Below are 21,859 nucleotides of genomic sequence, written 5' to 3'. Positions count from 1 at the left end.
CCGATAGTCTGCAGAAATTACTGGTACCTTTTTCTATAAATATTTCCTTATTTCTGAGCCATGGTTTTGAATTACTTTAAGGCTGACAATTTGGGAACTTTGAAGGTGGCTCACGAACAAACCAGACCCCTCTGCCTTGGATGTGGCAGTGCTGACCCATATCAGGACAGGCAGGGTGGGTGTCTCAGGGTGCTGAAGGGATTAGTGGCGTTCCTGGTGTAAGGTTTGTGTGAGTCTGTGTGTGGTGTTCCCATCCCAGCCATGGCTTTCAAACGCCATTATTCAGTTCTCTACACTTTTAAAAAGCTATATAATACCTGGCTTTATTTTTAAAACATTCATTCTATAGCAGACTATATTATTGATTTTTACTCTGAAAGCATTCCTGGGCCATGGTCAGGACCAGGTCAGGGTCTACTGTGCTTGGTGATGTGCACAGAATAAAAAAATATTATTGCAGAATTTATTCATTAATTCATTCATTAATTTCCCCCATACTCCAAAGCATTTTCTGGGACTTAAGAGGCTGCCTTGATAGAGGACAAGTGCATATAAAAAACATTTTAAAAGCAGGGTTGTAAAAGATTTTGGAATTATAAGGCTGTGCTTTAAACCTATGGTATTTTTTGATAGCTCAGGGTTGTTTCCACACTTTGAGAGCAGAGCTGGAAATGACAGCTAAAGAATCTGCCTTAAAGCCCATCTCACTGTCTCCCTCAAATATTCCCAAAATTGCTTTTCCTTTCTCTGAGTGAAGGGGAAGCGGACAGGACAGGACAGGACAATCCCTGCTCCTGTCTGGGGCAGCAGAGATAGCACACTTCTCTTGCTTCCTTGTTCCTCTACTCCTTTCCATCCCAAGGCAAGGCTGGCCTCACCTCTGGCCAGAGGATGGCAAAACATTTTCTTCCTGAGCCTGGTCAGCAGCCAGGCTGGGAGGAGAGCAGGCGCTGTAACCCTGGCAGGTCAGCACGCCCTGAGCACAAAATCCCTCTTCAAGTTACCCCCAAGGCCCAGCTCTGGTTGTTTGTCCCCAGCCCTCACACCTCACGTTTTCCTCCCCACAGCAGCATTTCCTTCAAGCCAGGGACACAGGGACCCCTCTCCTACCTGCTGCCCATTGCACATCTTCCTCCTGCAGCCTTCCTTATAAAACAAGCTACCACCCCCAAACCCACATTTTTTCCAAGCTTTCCTCCCACTTTCTGTTTGCCTCACCCTCTCCCTCATTATCCTGGGTCTTGCTTTTGTTTGTCTTGGCTATTTTGGGCTGGAGGCTCTTTGGGGAAGGGAATACAGTTAAAATGCCTCCTGCTCAGGATGTGTTCAAGTCATTTCAGCTGAGTGAAGCTGAATTCATAAATGAGGCACAAACTGGCTAAGAAGTGTCTACCTGAGCATGGGCAACTGATTAACTGCATCAGCTTTAAGAGGTATAATTAATTAAGCATGTTTAATTTTATGTTTAGGGGGGAAAATCCTATTTTGAAGGCACAGGTTATAGTTCAATGCTAAATTTTCCCAGGAAATCCAGTCCAGACCATACTCCACTGTAGTGAAGCATAGCATGTTCACATGGTAGTTACAGCTTAAGCTGTAGGCTCTGGCTCCAAACACCTTCTTCACTCTTGCCATTCCTGAGGGACCACAAACACTGCATTGTTTACAATGAGAGTTACATATAACTACTTGAAAATTGGAAGTATAAGTGTATAAAATAAAACCCATGTAGTAAGAAGCAACTGTGCTTTTCTCTAGAGGGCTTTATCTCTGTGATAAATTTTAAAATTATAGTGCTACTTGATACTGGAACTCTACTATCAATTTCAAAATTGTTGTATATTTAGAAAGGATTAAGATGATATTGTTTATAAGGTGTGTGTGATCTTGATTTTGTTGCCAGTAAGATCATTATTCTCACTTTAACACCAAGAACACCCCAAACCTCCACACCTGTCAGAGTCGTGGAAACATCTGGTATCTATTTTGCAAATTTGAGAGTCTGTTGCTATAATCTTTTAATTACATATAAAACCACTTTCTGTTGTGCAAGTGTGTAAATTATCCCAAATGAATCAACACAAAACTAGGAATTTTTTCATGTTCAGCACCATTTCTCAGTTACACCAATAAATGAGATGCTAACAGTACGTGAAATTTAAATGGGAGTTTTTTCCTTTTGATAAAAAAGTGATGTGAGAATTCAGTGAAAAATGAATCCCAAGTATTTTAAATAAGTATGTCCCATTTGTATTTGCTATATGGAGAGCAATTCTGATGAACACCTATCATATCAACCAGAAATCTCTTTCTCATTCTTTGCTTAAGATCTTCTCATCTGTAATAGAAGAATATTTGTCATACAAGGCTAAATGCTTATGGATTTCCTTTCCTTACACAATGGAAAAGAATGTGTTGAATATTCAAGCTCTGTTCACATGGTTTAAAGAAAAAAACCCATGAGTGCAGTCTTTCTCTGAAGCCACCAAAGCCTTTGGCTTGCCTTGTGAATGACCACTGGTCCTTAAAGAAAAAAACCCATGAGTGCAGTCTTTCTCTGAAGCCACCAAAGCCTTTGGCTTGCCTTGTGAATGACCACTGGTCCTTAAAATTGTGAGCTTTTGATAAAGACACTCATCCACTCTCTGTTCTGTTTTTATGGGGCTCAGGGCTTTGTAGGTGCCTCGTCCTGTAGCTGAGGGAAATGGTAAATGACTATTTGTTATGTGACCTCTCTGTGCTCCCTTCCTTTCAACACAGTGGCAATATGTGAGGGTTTCCAAGCCTGTCAGGCCCATGCATCATCTTTCCTCCATGAAATTACAAGCTGTGGTTAGGGCAGAGGTTGTGAGCTCTCCAAGAATGTCACTGGGCCAAGAGTGGTGCTGGGCCAAATGTGTCTATGGAGCTGTAATTGATTGTATCACAACCACCTGGGCCTTTTAGACTGGAACCATTAAGACTTTTGTAGCTTCTTCTACACCTTTGCAGTGACCATAAAAATCCAGTGCTGATCAATATTTACTTGGTTCACACATTAACTACTAGACCAGACAGGGAGTAGCAGAGACCCAAGCCCAAGATAAAGTGCAAAATCCACATACTCTGTCTTGTAATTAGTTCCTAGTTTAAAATCAAGAGTAAAACACCAGTCAAAAACTAAACTGAAAAATTTAATTGCTTTATAAAATAAGATTATGAAATTCTATATAAAAATCCAGCTTCTTAAATATTGTACATTCACTTCCTCACAGAATATTTAAATATTCAGGTCTCTTGAGCTATATTTTCACCGTATTTGAGTTAAAATCATTGGATAAATTAAAACATCCTTACCAAAAGATACCACAACTTATACAAATAATACTAAGCAATAATACATTTTTTTCAATACAAAATGTAAGGAAATTAATAACTCTTATGGCATGCTACAAAATTTTGCCAGAAAAATATATGGAATCATATTTGTTTAACTAGAAAATATACAGTGTGCTTTCCAATTCTCTTCCTAAAATTCAGTCTCATATCCATTTAACTTAATAAATATGTACAACAAAAATGTTTATTCCTTGAAGAATATAAATAGCAAATACTGGAGTAGAGCTTGGTCTGGAATTCCTTTCTCATCTAGTGACTATAGTGGGACTTTTCAACTCTGAATGTGCAAATATGCAGAATCAGACCCTTAGTGTTACCATCGGGTTAATAGCTTTTACAAAAGTGATTTTTATTAAAGAAAAAAAAAAAAAAAAAAGCAAAAAAAACCCCTTCAAAACCACTGCAGGAGACAGAACTATTCCAGTCAGGCATGTCTATAAATAGTAAATCAAAATGTAGTGAAATAACGTTCCAGTTTAATTACTGCTGGCAGTAATTAGTGAAAGAATAGTCAGTGGAGAAAGAAACATATCTTGAGTTAGACACATCTTACTTTCACAGATTTAAGTTGGTTCCCTACCATTTCTAAAAAGAGTTTCTGGTATAATCTATACATTGTAAATCTGTGAAGAAACTTTATCACCTTCTTCAGGCTTTGGATGGTTCGTTTTGGAAAGTGGTACATTTTCAAGTGCTTCAGTCCATACATTAAACCTTTAATGGTGTCTTGGTCACCATTCTTTATTCTCCACAGATTGAGAAGCTTCAGGACTTGCTCTGCAGGTTGACATAGTTTCATTGTGCGCTCAACATCTTCTTTTCCCACTTTCTTGCCTGGCAAGCTTGCCATCAGTGTGTTGAGATGTTCAAAGGTGAGGTTCAGGTGGCCAACATGCTTTAAGACGCCATTTTCGCAAAGATCGATATCTATAGAAAGCAAAAAGAGAAGAGAGGTAAGTACAGCACATTACAACTTTACTGTGGCCTGCAAAACACCTTCCAAACTTCCAAGATGAATTTGCCTTCCAAATTTCTTTTCTTCAAATAATTCTCGCATCTTTGCTTTCTTGGGCCCATCTATCCTGTAAAATGTTGTGTGTACGTGATAGGACTCCTAGTATTTGCTTCCAGTGAATGAAAGTTTAGCTCATTCTCTTCAGAAATGCTTAGGCAAGCTTTGTTAAAATAGTAATTTTGAATTTTGAAGTACTCTAGACACTTCATAGACTGACATAAGCATACATACTAAATAGCAGAGGGGTAAAAAAAGCATTTCTGCGGCATTTTTCAAATCTATTCTGAGTGGATAAAATGTCATTGTCATCTGAATGTGGTGGTTGTTGATGGTGGTTTACATGAAAAGAGTTGGCCTTACTGCTGTAAAAAACCTTGTTATTAATACTGCAGCACTATTTCATCTTTGAAACGTCTTGGTAGATTCAGCCCAAACAAAGCCAAATCAAATGAACAAATGAATCAGCATTACAAAGAGGTACCAGAAGGGAAAAAGAAGGGAAAACTTGTCTATGTATTTCTCACTCCCATGTGCCCCCACCCTGTGGACAAATGTCCCAGTCCAAAATCTCAACCTCTGCTTTATAGAAGACAAATTGCATTCTCAGCTGCAGGGAACCAGCTCCCTCTAACCTCGGTTCCTCAGATATTACAGTGGGAAACACTTTCCTCACTTGATCAAAATTCTTTGTATGTTGTACAGTCTCACAAGGGGACCTTGGTCATGGTACAACACATGCTCCAAAGTGGGCAACAAGTCTGGGAAGAATTCAGTTCTTGACTGATCTGGAGAAGTGGAATTCTGTTCCTGCTTCCCTTCAACTTCTTTATGCTTACTTCATTGATGTATCTCAGTGAAGGCCTGCAGGCCCTTCTCCAAGCACAACACATCCCCAGGGGGTATTTGATCCAAGCAATTTTTTAAATGCCATTCAGAAGGTTTTTTATAATGCATATGCTATCACAATAAGATACCTTGGATAATCTTCTTGACCATATCCTGTTCTTTGTTTTGCTGCTTCCATAGTTTCAAAAGATGGAAGGTCTGCTCTTGAGGGCTGTGCCTTTGTTTAATCCTTTCAATATTTTCAGTGCTAACCTTTGTTCCAGGCAAGCTGTCTGCTAGTATGTTCAGCCAGTTAGGTGTGATATGAGTAGGAACAGCAAACCTGAACATAGCCTCCTCACACAGGGTTACATCTGAAATGAGAAAGAGAAGATGTCAGTTGTTCTGATCTCTTACCTTAACTGTCTCAGAAAAAAACCCCAAAAAACCCCCAAAACAACAACAACCAAGCAGCAAGAATGATAAGAAAAAGTATTTTAAAAATGGACTAAGAAGTTGTCTTTGTAGTGCTGTTTCTCTTTCTGCTTGAGTTCTTTGTAGTCTGAGCTACAATAATTAAAATTCTACTATGGCCATCACCCTAACAGGCAAAGAGCTAACAAGCTAGGTATTTTTATCCCAGATTTTGGTAAATTAATTTTAATATAACTAAAGGTATGTTTTCAGAGCACTCTTCCTTAATATGATACACACCTATTCCACATTTTTGAGGTGTCGTATCTGTATTTTCCTGACAGATGTTGTCACGAACCGCATTTCCTTTCAAAGCTATTTTGAAACCCAGGGCACTACAGTTTGTGTGCTTAAGACAGGCTGCTTTGGAGGAGGTTTCATTTGAGAAAAATCCCTCTGGGCATCTCTCACATACAGTGTCACTTTCAGGGGTACCTGTGGAAACAGGAAAACAATGCGTCCAATTACATATAACTCAACTGTGGGGGAAAAAAATTAAAAGAAAACAGAAAGCAGAAAAACATTCCTCTCTAAACTGTCATGCTTCTGCTTTTCATGTTTGTGATCTATTAAGGAATCACTTTGGAAGAAAAAGAGACAGAAGATGCCATAGGAGAAGGATGTTCCTGCTGATGTAATACAGTAAATAGTACTCTTAAATGTGCTTGTTACCAAGTTTAAAATCAGTGATTACTGCTTAAATCAGTAATTTAGTAAAGTAATATCTTTAAAACCTTGATTACTAAAGTCTATTCAGACATTACACTATGTCTGATCTTCATCCTTCAACTATACAAATATTCTGTAAAGTAAATAAGTGGAAAAAAAATGTGTTCTGAATTTCACTCTGCAATAACTGCCCAGAACCTTACTTGAATGGGTTACTTCAGTTCTAGTTAAAAATACAATCCAACTCAATATCAGCTAAAGACAACAATTTTGTAATTCTTTTTGGGGCTTGAATAAAGCAAAATGCTTAAAAGCAAGGAAAGTAGTGTCCAATATTAAAAAATATTTAATAGACATACATGTTCTGCTTGGTGATTTATAATGCAGAGTTTTACTCCAGAACTAAATATATGATACAACAACAGAATGACAACATATGGTTCTAGCACATTTACAATGAGTAAGAAAATTAATGCATCAAATCTGAAACTGTGCAGTCTAACCACCAGTGGCAGGAAAGTAACAGCACCAATAACTGTTGTATACTCACTCCTAATTCATCCTTATTCATCCAACATTTAACAAGTGCCTGGAGTCTGATATCTAATGCTGCATTATTGAACATGAACTTAAGCACATGCTTAAAATTTATTTTAAAAAATTGGAAACTATATTTGAATAAGAAAATACCTCCATCTAGTGTATTTTTTAAGTATTTACATGCGGGTGTTTATTTTCATGTTAGCTTTTTAGTAATCGTTTCTTTATTTTGGGAAATTTTTCGAGAAAAAGTGTACGCATCTCAAGCTTTCAATCAGCTGTGAAATCAAGAAGAGTGCTTGCATACAACCTGACCTAGCACTTCATCAGACAACGAGTGAAAACGAAGGAGTTTGTAGTTGGCAGAGCCCCTGTATGTGCCAGCCCCCTCCCAAAGCCTGTGCTTTCTGCAGCCCCAGCATTGGCCCGGCGCAGTGCGCGCTGCCCGCAGCTCCGGGCTGGACGCGGCTGCGGCAGCACCTGCACCGCCGGGCACCGATGAGCGGGCCTGAGACATGTCAGCACTGTCCCTGCCGCAGACAGGCTGCTGTTGTGTTCAGGCAGCAAGGAAGTGGAAGAAATGAGTGTTCCTGCAAATGGTGGATCGTTCTGCTCAGAGCTTGCTGCATAATCCTTGCAGCACAAGGGGGGAATATACCGCGTAATCCGTGTCCTCAGGACTGACCATGGAGCCACCCTCCTGCTCTGCCAGCTTCTTCACTGTTTATTTCGCCGCTCTTGTTAAGGGCACGAATTGCCGCTGTCTGCCCTTCTGCCACTCCCTCCAACCCTCCTGGAATCCCCCATTCTTCCCAGGGAAACGGCAGCCGCCACCCGGGAGCTGCCTCGCAGAAGCGCTGCTCTCCCAGTACAATGCTGCTGTAAGTCCTGCCTCATACGGGGCCGACCGCGGCAGAAAGGAACAAAGCCTTAATCTTCACTCACAAAAAGGGACTACAAAGGAAGGTGATATCCCAGTGTAATCACGAGCAATGGGCACCAGGGAAACAGATTTCTAATGCTCTAAGCCTTAAATGAGGCACTGGACCACAGTGTCTCCCTATGTAAGAGTGGAATCATATTTTTCTGCTCTTAGGTTTTATTTCACCTGAATGTGAATCATTACAAAGTTCAAGGCTATCATATGGCAAAAAGCAGTAACACAGTTACTTACTTATTACTTACAAATAAGCAGTACATGCTTATTAAACTCTTAGCTGTTGCTTCACCTTAAAAATTGGTATTGACACAGGGGGATGCAATTATTTTTACATTGTTTTCATTCCTTTTTTGAGGTCTGCTTGGGTTTAGCTGGTTCAATCTGATGGTCTTTTGGAAACTCATTTTTCAAGATGTTAAAAAATTTAACATTTTATCTTTAAAAGTTTTCTTCATTTTGATCTGAGGGATTAAAATTTGTCTGTCATATTTCACCATGCTCAGAGTGGTGCAGCAGGATGGTTGCTCAGACAATTTATACTTTCACCTCCCAAAGTCTTTCTGAGGATTTTGTTTCCTGTCCCTTTTGACTTGCTGCTGAGATACCCTGGAACCTCATTAACCCAAGCCCCTGGGTAAAATAGTTTTGGTTAATGAAGGTTTACAATATGGAGATGTGGTAACTGCCAGGTGGAAATGCTAAACAGTGGAAGGGCATCAGGGTAAAGCCTCATCAACCAATTACTCAAGGACTAGTGAGCAGCTACAGCAGCGACATTTCTCCTTCTGCCAAAGTTGCTCTCCAGTGAGGGGTTCATAACCCAGGAAAGGACTCCCAGCCTGTCATTCAGCTCAGCACTAAAATGCACCGGCCAGCCCTAGTGTTTCTCACTGCAGGTACATCATTCCTAGGGAAATCATTTTGTCTGCAGGTGTCTGAGACACTTTGATTTTCTGCATTTCCTTCCTCAGTGCTCTTCTCCAGGCAGTTATCAAGCTCTGGTACAATGACAGTTTACAATTCTTTCAGGTTGTGTTAATACTGCAGCTAAACTGGGCCACAGCATTTGCCAAACAATAAATGATGTATTTGGTTTTGAGGGAAGAACAAATTATTGGTTTAACAATTTATGTTGTCTTAAATGAAGAATACACTCCACTGAAAAGTGCTGCTTTGCTCTATATTCCCACCAGACTTTCAGCACTATGCCAGCTTGCTCGACAAAGAAATTGTTGTTTGCTGTATAATAGTAACAGTTTCCCTAAGAAAAGAAAATTCCACTTAGGATGCTGATAATTAATTATTACCACATATTGCAGTGACACTAGAGCTATATTAATGTTGTTATAATTATATACTTGGTGTCAAACAAGTGCTCCTGGTGTTTGTCAAGATATACAGTTGCTTGAAACAGCAGATTTCAAAATGAAAACCATTATTATTTATCACACACACAAATACTACATTCCAGATAATGTTCCTTTAAAAGAGGCAATCCATCATGTTTCTCATTAGAGTGCAATTTGCTACATTTGCTCCTGCCATTAAGTTATATATTACAGCAGGAGCAGGGTATTCCACTGAGAAACCTTCCTTTGGCTACAGTCCAAATGATGCAGATTAGAACGAGTTCAATTGGCTTTACAATTTACTGTCCTGCAATTTCATCTGGACAAGCCTCTGTCCTAATCTTGTAACTACCACGAGTCGTGGACGTGCTGCAGAGCTCTGATCACGTCTGTGCCTATGGAGGAGCGGGACCCACCTGCCTGGGCAACCCCGGAGCCGGGCGGACACTCCGTGTGCCTCAAGCAGAACTCGAGCTCCAGGTACCTGCCCGGGACGCACTCGCAGACGCGGTTCTGCGTGCTGGAGCACTCCTGCCTGACGAACTGCAGCTCCTTACAGACGGTGCTGCAGTACTGGCACTCCTCGTTGCTGTTCCACTCGTCGGCGTAGTACTGAGCCGGGCACGGAGCGCACTGCGTCGGGCTGCTGGCGCTGCAGTGCCGCTTCACGTAGCTCCCGGGAGGACACTGGTCACACAGCAGCTGGCGAGATGTCCCTGGGTCGTAATGGAGATACTTGGGGGGAGAGTCATCCTGGAAGGTCCACTTGACAGAAATGTCCAAGAGCTAGCAAGAGGAAAATAAAACATCACTTCCTTTTAGTTCCGGGGAGCACCGTGATCACAAGGAAACCCGCGCTTCAATGAGTTTATGAGTCTACTCATGTCTCTCATTTCCAAACAAATATTTGCACCAGAAATTTCCGAGATACCGGCAAGCTTCCGCACTCTCCCATGGCTATCTTAGAATGGGAAAGTTTTAGGATCTTATCTAGCAAATCTTCCCGACCTAAGTGATTCCTTCCATAGATGCAGATACTATTCTTCTCTGATTTACACTCTTTTAATATCACTGGGCAATGACCTTTTACTGCCTGGCACCAGAGAATTTGTCCAATGCACAGCAAAGGTGGGGATTATGCACCTTTGTATTCTTAAGTATTGACTACTTCAGAAGAAAATGTGCCTGAGCATATAAATATGACCAGTGTAGTGTACCAGCACCACAGATACCCTTAAAGGTGATTCCTTACACTATTTATTTTTTACAGAAATTAATGGCTAGAACAATAGAGGTTACTTTTTCATGCCTTCCATTCAATTTTGCACTGATATGCAGAAGCATTTGGGACGTAATGGGGCAACTACATCAAAGGAGAAGACGCAGCTTGAGACAAAGGACTCAATTGCATGAGCTGGAAGAGACCAAGCCAATGCTTTCATTTTCTACCTACAACCACAGGCTCACAGCTGTTGTGAAAAGCTGGTTCAGTACCAGCACATGCCATGACAGCTGGAGTGCTGCTACTTTCAACACTCTGCTTTACTGGTGTGACTGGGGACCTGGTGAGCTGAGACAGCCTGCCTTGCTGCAGAGACAACCTCCATATCACTTTGTTTTGGTCTTGTAATTGAAAATTTAGTTCTGTGATTCCATCAGTCTACCACAAAAATAACTCTTGAGAACCACCCTGATCCCCACAGGGTCTGCCAACAGCTCACTCTCCTCACTGATAACCCAGCTCTGTCCCAGCACTGCATCCATGGCTGCATGTGCCACTGCTCTTCCAAAATATGTACATTATTTTATAAAGATGAAGTAAACTGGATCTGACTTAAGATATTTTTCAGTGTATCCAATAAAATTATAGATCTGATTTGTCTTTATTGCTAATTTAATCCTTGTCAGCTAACACAGAGTTGCCAATTCAATTTCAAAAATGTATTTCCTTTTCTCCAAATGTCCCCAAAATATAAATGGAATTAACTTTTCCTTTTTTTTTTAAGTCTGTATTTTCTTGAGATGCTTTATTTAAGGGCCTCACTTTTGTCACATCATGGCACTTCTAAGGCCATAGTCTTACTAAGTTTGGAAATGACAATTTAAAACTTTGTCTGCATTAACACAATTCACAGTAATCAACAAGTGATATGAGATGCTCAACTTAGGAACTCATTGCTTAAGCAAATGCTCTTAAATGCATTCTCCTGTTGCATGTCCATGAATCCACTTTTCATACAGCTATACTTGGGCTGAGGAATGAAATGTAGATAGTATGGATATTCCCTACAGCCTCTTGTAGCTACCCTTGGCTAATAACACCCTTGACTGATAACTTATCTGATTTCTACAGGTGGAGATCTCACTTTTCTTGTGGCCTCAATGCACAATACCTTTCACTGTGAGAAATTCCTTATTAGTCTTTGAAGTTTGATGAACAACTCCATTTTTCTTAAATGACTGGATCTGTTTTATGTGATCTATTTAACAAAGAGGGTGCAGCACATTTTTTAATAGTGAGTGGCTTTACACTGAGGAAAAATGCCTCCACCCTTGGTAAATCTACAGCTATGACTCTAGTAATAAGGAAGTCCTGGTTATCTCATTAATTGTTGATGTGAACAGTGAAGTTTTCTTCTATGGTTTTAGTTCAGTAATAGATAATACAGCATCCCAGAGTCCAAGACTTGCAGGGACACAAACATTCCCTTCACAGAACATATCTGACCACAACATGTGGCACAGGCACTACAAAGATAAGCATCAACCCACACTTCACACAGATATCTGTGGAAACCCAAGACAATTCCCAACAGAGGTGAAACTCTGACACCTGACGCTTTGAAAATTATTAGGGACAGCAATCAGTCATATGGGCAGCAGTCCTTGTGCAGAAACATCAGTATTCCGGCTCTGCAGTGCACAGCTCCCCACAAATTCAGAGCTGTCACTGCAGTAGAATCTGCTCCTCCTCTGGCTTGTGCCTCTGCCCCTGGTGACACATTTTCACCTAATGAACAGGTAGGTGAATCATTTCATAACTGTTACCTCTACTCTGCAACACGTAGGAGCAAGAATAACAAGATTTTATCTATTTTCCTTACTCAACTATTTACACTGGAAAAGTATGAGGCAAATAAAGAGTTTTGCTGCAGGGGATGATTCAGCATTAAAATTAATTAGAATTCAATAACCAGTGTATGAAAGCATAGGGTTTGTAGGGAAAAATGGAGGCACCTGCTCCCTGAAGAACCTATGGCTCTGGGAAACAAGCCAATAAAAATTGAAAACATTTCAACGCAATTTGAGAGGAATTGACTTTAAAAATTGAGTAAAACAATACTTGAACCATATGTGTGTGAGACATACTGAGTTTTGTCCTTGGAAGAACCAATAACTGTAAACTAATAATGGCAACTAGAATATTATTAATCTAAATGAGCATAACCAAACCCCATAATAATAGGATTAAAAAATCAGCATCACTAAAAGAACAATCAGTCTTCCCATTTGATTTTTTTCTTTTTGCTTTTGAAAGAAAAGCACATCACACTTGTCTTCCCTTTTTTTCCCAGGAACACACATAACATAGCTGCAGTAATCCATTGATCAGTGGTTGAGCCATATGTATGCAGGAGCCAACTTCTTTATTTAGTAAACTATTATGACAAAAAGATCCTTCAAACTAAAGATATGCAATGAATATCTCAGAATTTTACCAGAGCATTTTATACATAATTTTCAACACAGAGCTAGATCACCATTACTACTGTTTGACTACTATGAACCTATTGGCACAGGGAGCAGTGCAACTCACTGCCATAGGAGATTGCAAAGAGTTGAGTTCAGGATGTTGCCTGACATAGTAATGGATGAAAATAATAAACATAAACGTCACCTTTTGATCAAGAGATCCCAAATCAAAAATTGAATTCACAAAAATAGTGATATTGTTCTGTCCTTTTCTTCCATCTCTTCTAAGCATCAGATATCAACCACAGCATAGACAGCATATGGGTCTTCTTAGGGCATTTTATCTGGATTTTTTTTTTTTAGACCAAATATAGCCATCAGAATGTTGCTAAGTACATTTCTAGACCTCAATCCCCAATACCACACTTCATAACACTACTGTAGGTTACTTGATAATACTTAAGAAAAAAGACCTGCAATTTTGCTTTCTATGCAGTCCAAACACACATAGCACAACTGAATATTCTGAATATTGATATGCAACCTGAAAATCAGAAGTTATCTTTAAACCTACATCAAGTGCCAAAGTAAAGTCAATCTATTTTTCAGATGTTTTGCAACAATTCAGTAGTAATGGTGGAAGATAATGAAATATAATTTTCACAATTTTTACTGCTGCAACTGCAAACAGAATGAAAAGACTCTTTTGTCCCCCAGTTCACAGAATGAGCTGGAGGGGAACATCACTAAATTGTCCTTTCTCTGGCCTAACACACACTGAGTTTGTGCTTACATTAGGAATTTCCATCACCTGTTACAGCAGATTTGCAGAGCAAAACAGATGGTGCTGAGCACCTGACATCTGCATTATGTATTATTCTGAGGGGATATTTTGGACTAACTTCAATCTGTTCTCATGGACAAGCATGCATTAGTGGTTACAGTGCATCTGGTGTGTCTCTGGGGTCCATCTCTAGATTTCCCTTCATCAGTTCAGTTTACTTTGGTAAATCCACTTTGTGCACTCCAGGGCCTCTCTGATATGGAAATTAAAATACAGTAAATAAAGATGATTGGGATAGGCCCTTCAAAAGCCTGTTCCTAAGACAAATTAAAATGGCATTTAAATGCTTTTCATGTCCTTCCTGACGTTTCCTCTCCTAAACAATGCTATGACCAACTGGATAGCAGTTTCTTAGCTACACAAAACCTCTGATTGATCTGAATGCCCATATTGAAAGGTAATCTATAGACTAAGCACCTGAATGTCTTCTATTCACTAAGCACTATTTGAGCACACAAAAGTGCCATGATCTGAACTTACTAGTTCTGAACAGTGGTCTCCCCAAAAGCTTCATAGGAAGCAAGATTTATTCCATAAACATGCTTGGCCTGTTTTGCTGGAAAAGGTGTCATGTGCTAATTTGAGAGAAGGAAGAAATTACAAGTCCAGCTTCAGTCTACTGGAATCAGAAATAGGGACAATGAGTATGTTCACCCTATAACCCTTCTGAAACAAAAGCTGGCATCCATCAGTGCTGCACACAACCAAATTAATGGATTTGTCATTCAGAAGATTGTGTAAAGTTCTGCTCATCCTTGTTTAGGGAAGGATAATTCACTAGGAAGCGGCACAGAGAAAGTTTATAAGGAAATGGAGAGGTCCTTCTTGGAGACAATCTGGACTTTTTCAATAGTTTGCCAAGTCACAAGAGAAGGTATGGATTCAGTACAGATAGACAGTGAACTCAGAGAGAAGAACTTTCTCCATTAAAGGATAATACTGGCAAGTGAAAAGGGGATTCTCTTGTCAGAGGAAGATTGGGAACAGCCTTTCACTGAGAAGCAGGTGTAAGAAACCCATGTGTCCTAAATACAGCTCTCAATGCCTTTCCGAAAGCAAATACGACATTTCGTTTCCTGGAAGAGATGGAAAATGGACTGAAGAGATCCAGGCAGTTTCTTTCAGTTTTAAACCCTCAGCCAATTCTTTATATGCCAGCACTAAGGGTAGAAAGTAATGCTCAGTATCTTTTTCATCCTGACAAATGAATTGTTGTGTGATTCATTTGTAAACAGTTTTCCTAGAGTTAGTAAAATGCAAGGCTCAATTTTTAAAAAAACCCTAAAAGCTAGGGGTTTTTTTGTTCTATGAGTATGAAATGCTATCAATAACAAAATTGTTACAACAACAACAAAAAAAAAACCAACTAGAACAAAACCTAATATAATTAACTACATCTAACAACCTATTGGGTGAAATGGAGTTCTAGTGTCATAGGCTCACTGCTAAAAAGACTGAAGAACTCAATCTTCCTCCATGTCCCTGGGGGAAATTCTGGGCACCTCTCAGGATGGCTGTCTCAGTGTGAGGAATTGGGATGAACTGTAAATACTGAAATATAAGTCTAGTGTAACTCAGTGTGATGCAAGCAAATGCTGAGAACTTATTCAAGATGAATTACCCAAGGTGAGACAGCAGCTCTTTCACTGTGTCACTCAGCACATTAGGCCTGAAGCTATATTTCTCCATACCATCCTTATGTCAGCATACACATAAAAGGCCTGTGCAGTCCATTTGTTTGATTCCTTAGAAGACGCTTTTGAAAGAGAAATAATGTGATTGTAAAATTTCATTTCAGATCTTGGGCAAAAAAAAATACACGCCCTTTTCTTTCATCTTTAAATGTAAGGCAAAGAGGCGCTTGATTTCTCTTGTTGAATTAAAATGAATGAGAAGACAACATGAAGTAAAAATCCTCCAAGCATTATCCCTTTAAATCAGTGCTTTGTGGCAGAAGAGAGAGTGGCTTTTCAGCATATGAAAATATTATTATATAGCTCGGCTTTGTGGTTTTGGGTTGTAGACCAAAGGAGAATGTTTAATTTGCTGAGAAAGATAAATCTGTTTCTGTTTTGCATTCCACAAGTATTCTAAAGCATATTTTCTTGTGTGATAAATAATCATTCAAGACATCTGTCAGATTGCTCCCAGTGTTTGCATTGAGTTCAAAGTAAAACCTCACAACTCTCCTACTTTGCCTTCTATACAAAATATTTGGACAAAGCAAAGGCAGGAGGCTTTCACATATCCTCAACCCTCTGGCAAAATTCCTCACTGAAATCATGCACAGGCCCAGAGAAATCCCACTGGCAAAATATAGCACTGGATGATATTAGCAAGGTCCTCCTCATCAATAGCTTGTATCTCAGATCCAGTATGTGACAATGCCATGCTGGATCAGATCCACATCTACCTATTGAAAATCACCACTGTAAAAAACTTGCCATCCTGGGAGAAATTATTCCCATCTAGCTCTCATCCACCTCATCTTGCTGTTCTGGAGGCCCATGCAATCACCAGATTTAACCTCTTTGGGTCAGCAGCTCTGCAGCCCTGCTGACCTGACCTGTGGGTTGCTGCAGGCTCACGAGAGCACTGCCCAGACAAAGGACCTTTCTGCAGACCACAGCCAAGTGCCAGGTACACAATGAAATCTGACATGGAGTCATCTTCACTGGTTGGAGTTCAGCTTCTAAAGCTCTTCTACCATTCTACCAACTGCTTCATTGTGATCAACTCACTTTGGACATAACAGGACCTATTTTTGTTTGGAAGACACTTTATGAAGTGAAGGCTCCTCTTTTACATAAGGAGTTCAACTGGTGACTCTCCTGAGTGACCTGTATTCAAAACTGAGGCTATGCAACACTGACTTCATTTCTCTGCCAGTAAAGCAATATGTCAAAAATGTCTTGTATGTCAAATATGTCAAAATGTCTTGTAGAGATTTTTTGAGGCACCATTAGTTGCCATTCACAAAATGATTTAGGGGTCTAAACCATTGTTTCATTTTCAGTGGTATGAAAATGAAATTCAGATGAAGAGCAGTTTTACATTTTATCAGAACTGCTAAATTCAAAGTCTTCATTTATATGAGTTACATTTGCCTTGAAACCTGTAGAGAGAGAAAGCAGGGAAAACTAACCAGATAACTCTCCAAAATATGTGTCTTACATTTTGGTACGTTATTCACCAGAGTGACAGCAAGATTTAGAGTTAACCCAAACCTGGGATGTTCCCACTGTAACTACAGTCTGCCTTTGCGCTGACAGAATTACTAACAGCTGACTTCTAGCTAGAGGATGTATGTCCAGTACCATGTGCAAACAGGTGTTTTTACAGAAGGAACAAAATTAAGTTTTCCATGAGATTTCAACAGTGGGTGTTACTTCAATTGTGACAATATCTTTTTAAAATTCTTCTGGTAACCTTGGTGTTTTATTTTTAACCAAGACACATGCAGACATGCAGACAGAAAGAAAGTCAGACAGAAAGATAACTCCTACCCTCTCAGGCTGCAAAGCCACTGCTGCCTACACACAGCAAACCCAACAGGCAGGCCAGAAAAAGAATGTCACATGTGCCCAGAGATCCAAAATAGAGAAAGTTCAAGTATAAGGGTCAAGATAGTTACGTGACAAGTAATGAGATTCAGCTCTGGGGAATTTCTTTCTATTCAGTCCAATTTCATAATGTTTGTAAGCAGCTTTAGTGTTCCAAGCAAACAACACAAACATGAGTGCACCATCACATCAGATATAACCTTTCTGAAACCTTAGCAAAGAGGCCAAGGCTGAAAGTACATCATGCCCAAAAGGCTTTTTAGATACAATGTCTCCAAACTAGGTTCGGAGGTATGTGAGCCAGACACACAGAACTTTGATCTATAGTTGTACCTCCAACAAGGGTTGTTGTACCTCCTAAAAACAGATACTAAAGCTACTTTTCTGAGCTCTAGCACATATGACAGTACTTAAACTTCACTAATTTTTCTTACATTTCACAATAACTTAAAATAAATATAATAATAATAATAACAACAATAACAATGCAGTTGAATTATGATCTCTTTGCTATGCACTGCCACTGATGTATTTCAGCTCCAAAACTCATCTGCCAGAGGATTATGCTGAACTTCACCAAATGCTATTACTTTGTGGGAGAACATGAACAAGCACATTGCATTTAATCAAAATCAAAATCCTGATGTGATTATTTTATGACAGCCACAGATAAGAAGCCAGGTTGATAACCAGATATTGCTGAAATTCCCAGATTAACTTCCTGTGATTTCATATTGACAAAGCAGGCACAACATCAGACATGGGATGAAAAAGTTGTCCTGCGTTTCAATCTGCTGACCACAAGCCTGACAAATTTTACTTCCCGTGCACCATTAATTACTTTGGGTTTCTTTCTCAAAAAGCTCTTTCAGAAAGTTGTACAGAGAGTAATAAACACGCATTACTCATCAAATCCTGGAAATCTCGTTGCATTTATAAAAAGCTTTCAGAATAAATGGATCTCAGTTCTAATGCTCTGCCACAACATTAATGCCGTTGTGCTCACCAAAACAACCCAGAAGCAAGTTACTGTTCTGCAAGAGCCTGATCTGAATATTATTTTTTAATGTTTTTCTTTGAAAGTTTCCTTATGCAAAAGATGAAGAGCCTCCAAATAGATGTTACCCAGGATCTATCTGTAGGCAGGTTTTAATTAAACTGAACTCATATACAATTCCATATGACTAAATGGATTAAATAACATTTTGAAAGATTTACTGCACTGCTAACGTCTCTAAATTTGCATCTGAAAGTATCCTACTAAATCACCAAGTAAACAAAAACTTATTAAAGCAGGGGCTTATACCAGATTTAATAACCCAACTTCTTCTGTAATAGCTACTGACACAGCTACTAATTCATCACCTTCTTGCATATGAAGCTGAAATTTCTAAGCCAAGACAAGAACCACACACTTGTGGGGTTTTTTTGTGGAGTTCACAGCAGTTTTCCTGGGTAAGAAAGCCAACCCAGTACCTGAGAGTGCCACTGAAGCAGAGATTAGAGGCAGGCAAGGATGGAGCTTTTGTAAATCAGAAACAAATATTCCAGCCTACAGTTTCCAAATTCATTACTTGATACAGGGTTTTGCTTCAAACCAGTATGATGAGGCCTTACAAAAGGAGGGAGGAAGTCAGAAAAAAAAAGCAAAACAAAAGCAAATCGTGCCACTACCTTGAGAATGGGATGACAATCCCTGCTGTCTCCCTGGAGCTGAACATGTCCATCACATTCCAAACTCACCAGGAAAGTTTGGAGAGATGAAACAAAAAGCGTTTACCAAGAAAACGGAGAGAAGATAAAGCAACCGGCAAACAAACAAACAACCCGCCCAAAACCCCAAACCCAAAACAAAAGCCCAGAAGAAAAGCTGTGTCTCTCCAGCCCGCTGTCTGAAGCTGCAATGCATCCCAGAGCCTATCTACCTCTGCGAAGGGACTCACCACAAGCGTGCAGCACAGGAACTTGTTCATTGTGGTCGGTGGAAGAAACCTCAGCGCGCTGGGAATCAGGCAGAGAGTCAGCGCCAGGCTCCAGCAGCTGCTTACATTCCCAACATTAAAGACACGATATATATATAGTCCCGGTGTAACAGGAAGCCTGGGCTCAGCTTTGATCACACATTCTCTGCCATGACCAAACTTTTCTCTCGCGCACTCCCCCTCACCTCCCCCCACCCCCCACCCCCCCTCGGTTTTTTTTTCTTTTTTTTTTTTTTTAAGGAACCTGTAAAACTTGGTGACTTAATGGAACCCTTTGAGCGCCGTAACCACAGACTGGAAAATGCAGGAGGGAGTGTCGGGGGCTGGCCAGGGGAGGGTTTAATTGCTCCCTGTCTGGCTGTCTGGCTGTGCCGCCCCGCGCTCCGCTCTGCAGCGGGGCCGGAGGGGAGGCTCCGGTGCCTTGGCTCGGCTCCCCGGGGGCTCCCAGCGGCGGGGCAGGCTGGAAGCGAAGGCCAGGGCGGGGAAGCTGAGGCGAAGGAGGGTCCCCGTTCGCTCCCCTTCCCTGCTGGGGCAGGAATGCGAGGGACGGCGCCCGCCTCTCGCTGAGGCGCCGCCGGCCTGCACCGGCCTGAGGGGCTTGGCCTGGGACAGGCCCGGGCCACACGGGGCTCTTGCTGTGATTTTCCAGCGACAATCGTGTCTTCAGCATGCTCTTGCCCGCAGGAGAAGTCCCACTCAGGGCGCTGTTCTTCCTTCTCCCCAATTTAAGTTAGAGAAGGGCATTTTTCTGGAGCCATAAGGACCAAACCCTGCTGTTCGTGCTTCCCGGGATCGCTCCGAGGGCTCCATGGAAGCCCCGGGGAACCTGTGTGTGCCAGGTGTGGAGCAGAGGAAAGTGCAGAAAGAGGATTTATTTTCCCAACCTGCAGATAGCTATAAAGGATTATGGGAGCCTGTGGGATCCTGGGAAAGAAGCCAAACCTGATGTGCCTCCAGATTTCACAGATGGTTTTTTCTCCCTTTTCACAGGCCAGACCAAAACCTCAGCTCTGGATATGCCAGCTCTTGAGCATTTGAAACTGGGGCCCCTGTTGGCACTGGGCTATGCAGTTTCTCCCCTTTGAGTCACAAGGCTGAGCAGGATTGGCAAGGATTAGGTGGAAAAAGCCTGCATATTGTTTCATAAAAATTCAGCTACCCTGTCTGGAAACCATCATCTTCGAGGACAGCCTCACACGTGCCTCTTTACAAATCTATAGCCATTTGAACATGCATCAAACATAACCTAAGATTGAAACAGATTCTGGTTACACTTGTCAGGATGATAAAAATTCAGGACACCTGAATTAGTGGTAAATTCTCTGTGAGAAGTGGTGTGAAAACTGGCACAGAAAGCTTGCCACCTGAGGGAGCATTGCTGGCCTTTGATGGGTAGTAGTCACCACTTGTTTAGTATTATATCTGGAATGGATGATGCAAATATGCCTGTAATCTTTTCACAACTTTTTAATACTTTAGCATTTATTCTTAAATATATTTCTGAATGTATCACCCAGGTAAAAGCACAGTAGTGCCAATAGATGAATTTTACCTGTACATTCCCACATTTTCATTGTGGGGCAGTGGGAAGGATTGTTCCGGACATGGACATCTTTGAGCATGTTAGGATAACTTTGTGTGAGTATGGTATTCTCCAAGCAGGGACCAACTTCAAGTGTCAGTCATAATGCTACAGCAATTCCATCAGCAGAAGTTATTAAGTTCATAAGTAGAAGTTTAAACTAAACTACTTTTATCCTCTTAAAGGCCAAGAGGATAGACATGGCAATGTGTCTCTTCTGATTGGAAGCAGGTCCAGTGTCAAGTCAGGGGATCCTGGGAAGGAGGTGAGGCTGATTGCCTTCATGTCAGATACAGCAGAAAGAAAAGCACCAACTGCATAGCAAGCTCCCTGTATTTAATTAATACTGTTAACTGAATTTCAATGGGCTTTGGATGGGGCTCTGTCTTCTCATTGCTGGTACTAGCCATAAATGCCCAACAGCTGGCTCTGTCAAGAAATAAAACTATAGCTCATAAGCCTATTTAGACAGGTTAATGTGTTTGGACAATAGTGTTCATAACAGAATTTTCCAGAGATGGAAATATTTTATGCAATTAACCAGAGCAGAAGACAAATTAGAAAGCCATTGAAATTCTTCAGCTGAAAATGGTGCTGTTGTTAAGAAGAGGGATCTTCTTCAACACAACTATTTTTTGTATATTTTGTATATTTTTGTTCAGACATGGATGTGCTGACTTCTCTAAAAAGACATTTTTCATCCTTAAGCAGTGAAAAAACTGACAGAGGTTAATGAGAAGAAAACAGATCCTCCTCAATTCAGCTAGACGGAAGGGCAACAAGGTGTATGTGTTTCAATGATGATAGCCTGTTGGGACAGCTGCTAAAGGAGACCATGACCTTAACCATACATGAACATTAACTTTTCAGGCATCTAATCTCTGCAGAGCTGGATGTGGATGTTAGGAGAGAACTGTGTGCTTGTACTTAGCATTTTAGATCCTGAAATCACACATACACAATAAATACAGGATCCCACACTGCCATTTTCAGTGTCACTTTCCA

The 21,859-nt window shown here is 40.6% G+C and overlaps 1 protein-coding gene across 1 annotated transcript; it reads right to left on the bottom strand.

Annotated features, from left to right (window-relative positions):
- Positions 1-3,252: 3,252 nt before the first annotated feature.
- On the bottom strand, positions 3,253-19,415 carry TNFRSF11B (TNF receptor superfamily member 11b). Its single transcript, XM_084206758.1, has 5 exons — positions 19,234-19,415; positions 9,607-9,976; positions 5,933-6,127; positions 5,368-5,592; positions 3,253-4,305 (listed from the first exon to the last, which is right to left on the bottom strand). The coding sequence occupies exons 1-5, from the start codon at positions 19,261-19,263 to the stop codon at positions 3,917-3,919; spliced, it is 1,209 nt and encodes a 402-aa protein (XP_084062884.1). The 5' UTR covers positions 19,264-19,415; the 3' UTR covers positions 3,253-3,916.
- Between the last annotated feature and the right edge of the window lie 2,444 nt (positions 19,416-21,859).

This window comes from Fringilla coelebs (assembly GCF_963513975.1).
Source record: "Fringilla coelebs genome assembly, chromosome: 1".
NCBI lineage: Eukaryota > Metazoa > Chordata > Aves > Passeriformes > Fringillidae > Fringilla > Fringilla coelebs.
This window is presented reverse-complemented; position numbering and strand designations above follow the sequence as displayed.

Coding starts and splice junctions, on each gene's coding strand:
- TNFRSF11B (XM_084206758.1), bottom strand. CDS start 19,263: ATGAACAAGTTCCTGTGCTGCACGCTTGTG. Junction 9,977..19,233: donor TCCTGTGCTGCACGCTTGTG/GTGAGTCCCTTC, acceptor TCCTCTTGCTAG/CTCTTGGACATTTCTGTCAA. Junction 4,306..5,367: donor GGTCAAGAAGATTATCCAAG/GTATCTTATTGT, acceptor TGCTTTCTATAG/ATATCGATCTTTGCGAAAAT.